Source organism: Pygocentrus nattereri, chromosome 8 (assembly GCF_015220715.1).
Source record: "Pygocentrus nattereri isolate fPygNat1 chromosome 8, fPygNat1.pri, whole genome shotgun sequence".
In the NCBI taxonomy this organism is placed as follows: domain Eukaryota; kingdom Metazoa; phylum Chordata; class Actinopteri; order Characiformes; family Serrasalmidae; genus Pygocentrus; species Pygocentrus nattereri.
Genome location: NC_051218.1, coordinates 32,120,010 through 32,123,790, shown reverse-complemented (window position 1 = coordinate 32,123,790; position 3,781 = coordinate 32,120,010). Strand labels below are relative to the sequence as shown.

At 36.0% G+C, this 3,781-nt stretch overlaps 1 protein-coding gene across 1 annotated transcript; it reads right to left on the bottom strand.

The window, feature by feature from the left end:
- Positions 1–411: 411 nt before the first annotated feature.
- On the bottom strand, positions 412–3,189 carry lect2l (leukocyte cell-derived chemotaxin 2 like). The gene is made up of 5 exons (XM_017693364.2): positions 3,066–3,189; positions 2,907–2,939; positions 2,573–2,672; positions 2,066–2,217; positions 412–693 (listed from the first exon to the last, which is right to left on the bottom strand). Exons 1-5 carry the CDS (start codon positions 3,094–3,096, stop codon positions 524–526), a joined length of 486 nt encoding a protein of 161 aa, XP_017548853.1. The 5' UTR covers positions 3,097–3,189; the 3' UTR covers positions 412–523.
- Between the last annotated feature and the right edge of the window lie 592 nt (positions 3,190–3,781).

Sequence of the window (3,781 nt, the reverse complement as noted above, 5' to 3'; positions counted from 1 at the left end):
TGAGTAGGTTAAGATGTCTTATCTTGAGATAAACACAATAGACACAATTCCTAAATTAAGACAAGATTTGCTTCTATAAGATGAATTTGTGAAGTCTTACCTTAACCTGTCTGATCTTAGGGAGTTTCTGTAATACAGTGGCTGGTTTTATTTTGATTACATAATTCTGTTACACATGTCCTATTACTGTGAAAATATGCAGTTAGCATCATATAAATAGATCCATCTCTAATGCACTTGATTATGTGGTTTCTGATGTTGTAATACAGTGGACTAAACATGGACTAAAGTACATTAGCGTAGCTGAAAACAGTAATAGCAACTTGTTGCTAATGCTTGTTAACTACATTACCCTAGTAGCTTCCATGCCAAAATAAATAAATAAATAAATGAACAACAACAACAAACAGGTGCTGGACACAGAAAATGTATTGTGTAATACAGATGTTTCACCACACTTTCACTTTAGCATTTGTAAATGTGGCTTGATAAGGACTTCTTCTGAAGGTGCTGTTTGTATGGTTTAGAAGTATTGGGTGGGGTCGATTTTTGGGTTACACATTTGGACGTGAATGTGTGAGGTGATTCCAGGATAGACCTTCTGCATAAGCAGGAGTTTGCCCAGCTTCTGACCCTTCTTCACCGTCCCACTGTATTTATCCGGGTGCATGTAGAACAGCTTAAAGCACAAACCTAAAACAACACAAGGAATGAAAACACCACTGAGATTCAGTCTCGTCTCTTCTGGCCCCACAGTATCCAACCTTATAATGCTTACATTGTGAGTTAAGATTCCCATAGCTCACAGTGTTACTACAGTATTTATATTAATAAAATCTAAACTGCAGCATAAAACATGAATGAGAAAGTGACACAGTGAGTAAAGTCAAAACAGTAATTGGTATCATAAGTGATGTTAAGTAAGTGATGTAAAACCTGATATTAACAAAGCAACTGGTATTATATTTAACTTAAGTAAACAGATAGTTCTAGTCCTAAAATCTGTTGGGCTGAGCTGCAGTAGAAGTCTCTGTAAAACCCACAATATATGTACAGCTATGACCACCTCACAACAACTGAATTGTATATTACTACACTAAGGCACAAAAAAAACCCTTGTGCTGTTAATGAATGATCTTTGACTCTCATGCTGCTTGCATGGACCACTGAGCATATTGATGAAGTAAGAATGTGTTATTTGTTTAAACGGAGGGGCTGAACTAGAACTAGGCTGGTCAGCTAGCTAACAGGCTAAAAATAGCCAAGAGCTTAAACAATTCCATCATTACTTTCACAGGCTTGAATTAAAGTACTTACTGTATGATCAACTGTAAAACAGCTGTATGAAAGTCTAAAATTGTCACTTGAGTGGATTGCATGCTTCAAATGATCACGTGTCAGTCAGAAGTAGCATCAAACCCAGGCTGAATCCCAAGTGGCTCTTTATTCCCTAAACTTTATTCCCTAAAAATTCTACCCTCTACAGCCAAATGGTACATCATTTATCACGTGTGGATGTGTCCCAAATGACTATTTCTTAGCTGTATTTTGCACCTGCAGGATTCAGTATTTAAATCCCTACATAGCGCACTATGTAGGGAGCAGGGAGCCCAGTGATGGTGACTGAATGTGTTTCTCCTCATTCAGGAGTCCATGGATACTTTGCAACAATACCATACTCTACCATACTACTAATCATTTAATGTTGGCTGCCATTTTATAAAAGCAATAGGTCACTTGAGGCTGTGCGTTACTGTAGTTTTATCACATGGAAGAGAGCTTTAGGATCTCCGCTTCACAGTAAAAATAGACAAAGAACATTTCTAATTTTTAACCCACAAAATGTTAAATTGCAACCTAATTATCCCCTTATACCCCATCTAGTTTTCAGTGAGCAATTAAAGCTTTTCCTTAGAACTGAGAACCATTAAGCAACCTTTGTGTTCATACTGTAACTAGTTATATTACTAGTTCTGCTAAGAGAACAGAGTAATACTTTAATGAATACCTGCAGGTGTAACTCACTAAGTAATGACAGAATCAGAGTGAATGTCTGGACACGAACCTCCCCCATTGAGAGTGACTCCATCATTGATAGGGTTGTTTGTTTTGTATGGGACCGCTTTTCCCTTGAGTGTCACATCAAATGGAGCATAGACCGTGGCACCGTCAGCACACACGATATCCAAACCCATGTGTTTATAAGTAGTTCCGTCCCTGTGAAACACACACAGTACACAGAGGATACAGTCACACTCACTACAGTAGCAGTCAAAATGTTTCAATGTTAGGATTGAAATATATGATCATGTTTTCTTAGTAGCTTTACAATAAATGTTCCATATTAAAGCAAAATTTATTTCCATGAAGAAAAAGTGTCAGTATTATAGTTTTATAGTATTATAATATAGTATAGTAAAGTATTATATTAGGAATATATCCAAAGGACACAATTTTTCTATGTAAAGATCAGAAAAGTGTCCCCACACTGACAAAATACTATTTTTTTTCAGAATCCTGGGGGATTTGGTTCTGTATATTTGGTCCTCTAAGATAGAATACACATGCATACTTTCTTTTCCGGCTTGCTCCGTACTTTCCACAACCCCATTTTGGATCACAGCCTCTCTTGGTGTTTCTAGGATTTCCACTGCAGAGCGGACCAAATTTCACTTTATTAAAAACAGAAAAACAGAAATATTAGCACAGAAGAGAATGTACAGGTATGTTTTAGTCATCTCTCTCCTTCTTTCTGTTGATAATGTTCAGTGTCTTTCTGGTGAGTTATGTTCTGCTGTTGGTCAGGGGATCATTGTTCAATATTAGTTGATAATTTTATATGTGTATGATAAGTTTATATATGTATGCTAAAAGTTTTTCTTTGTAGCTTTCTGTGTATATCTTACCTTGTTCCGCCTCCACTTGCAGGCTGCACAGCACTGAAATCAAAGAAACAGAAAAAAAAAGTTTTGCTAATTCACCAGAAAATGGCTATTTGGCTCAGGAAATTTGAATCTGAAGCCCCAAGGGAACCAACAGAATGAAGTGGACCTGAACTTTCTTACCCACAGTAAGCAGAAGGATGGTGAGCTTCATGTTTGTATGTTGTTTTCTTCAGCAAGTGTTTTTTCAGAGACCTCCTTACTCAGACCAGCGAAAGCTCAGAGAAACTGGAGCCTTTTATAGACAGATTTGGGAAAGGCACACGTTTCAACACACACACACACACACAAAAGGAAGTTAACTTTTCCAGTCACTCTGCACACTCAGAGGGTGTTTGCTGAATTATATTCTGTTGTTTTATTCAAAAGATTATTTTAAATGATCTGCAGTGGGACTGTGAAAATGTACTTAACACTGCTGTATATTCCACCTCATTGTTTGTTCAAATTATGATTAAACTATGTGTATGTTGGTTCCACATCAGTGATTATGTTATATAACATCAACACAATCACTGCTATTCAGTTTACTTACTTTTAAAGAATTTTGTTAATGTAACATATTTTGTTCAACCACTGTATACATTTGAATCATGTTAATAGAAAACAACACTTTTTTGGTGTTGGACTCCACTACAAGTTTTACCACAAGTAAAAGTTTTTTTACTGTAATCATTTTTTCTGTAAATAGCAAGTAAATAATAGAGAATGGTTCCATGAAATTCTTAAACAGAATAACAGCAACTACACATTTTTGGGCAAAAAAATAGGCCAGGCTTCAATTGACAAAATATTAAGCTTTTAATGGTCTTAGCAAAAAAATCAATAAACAAATACAT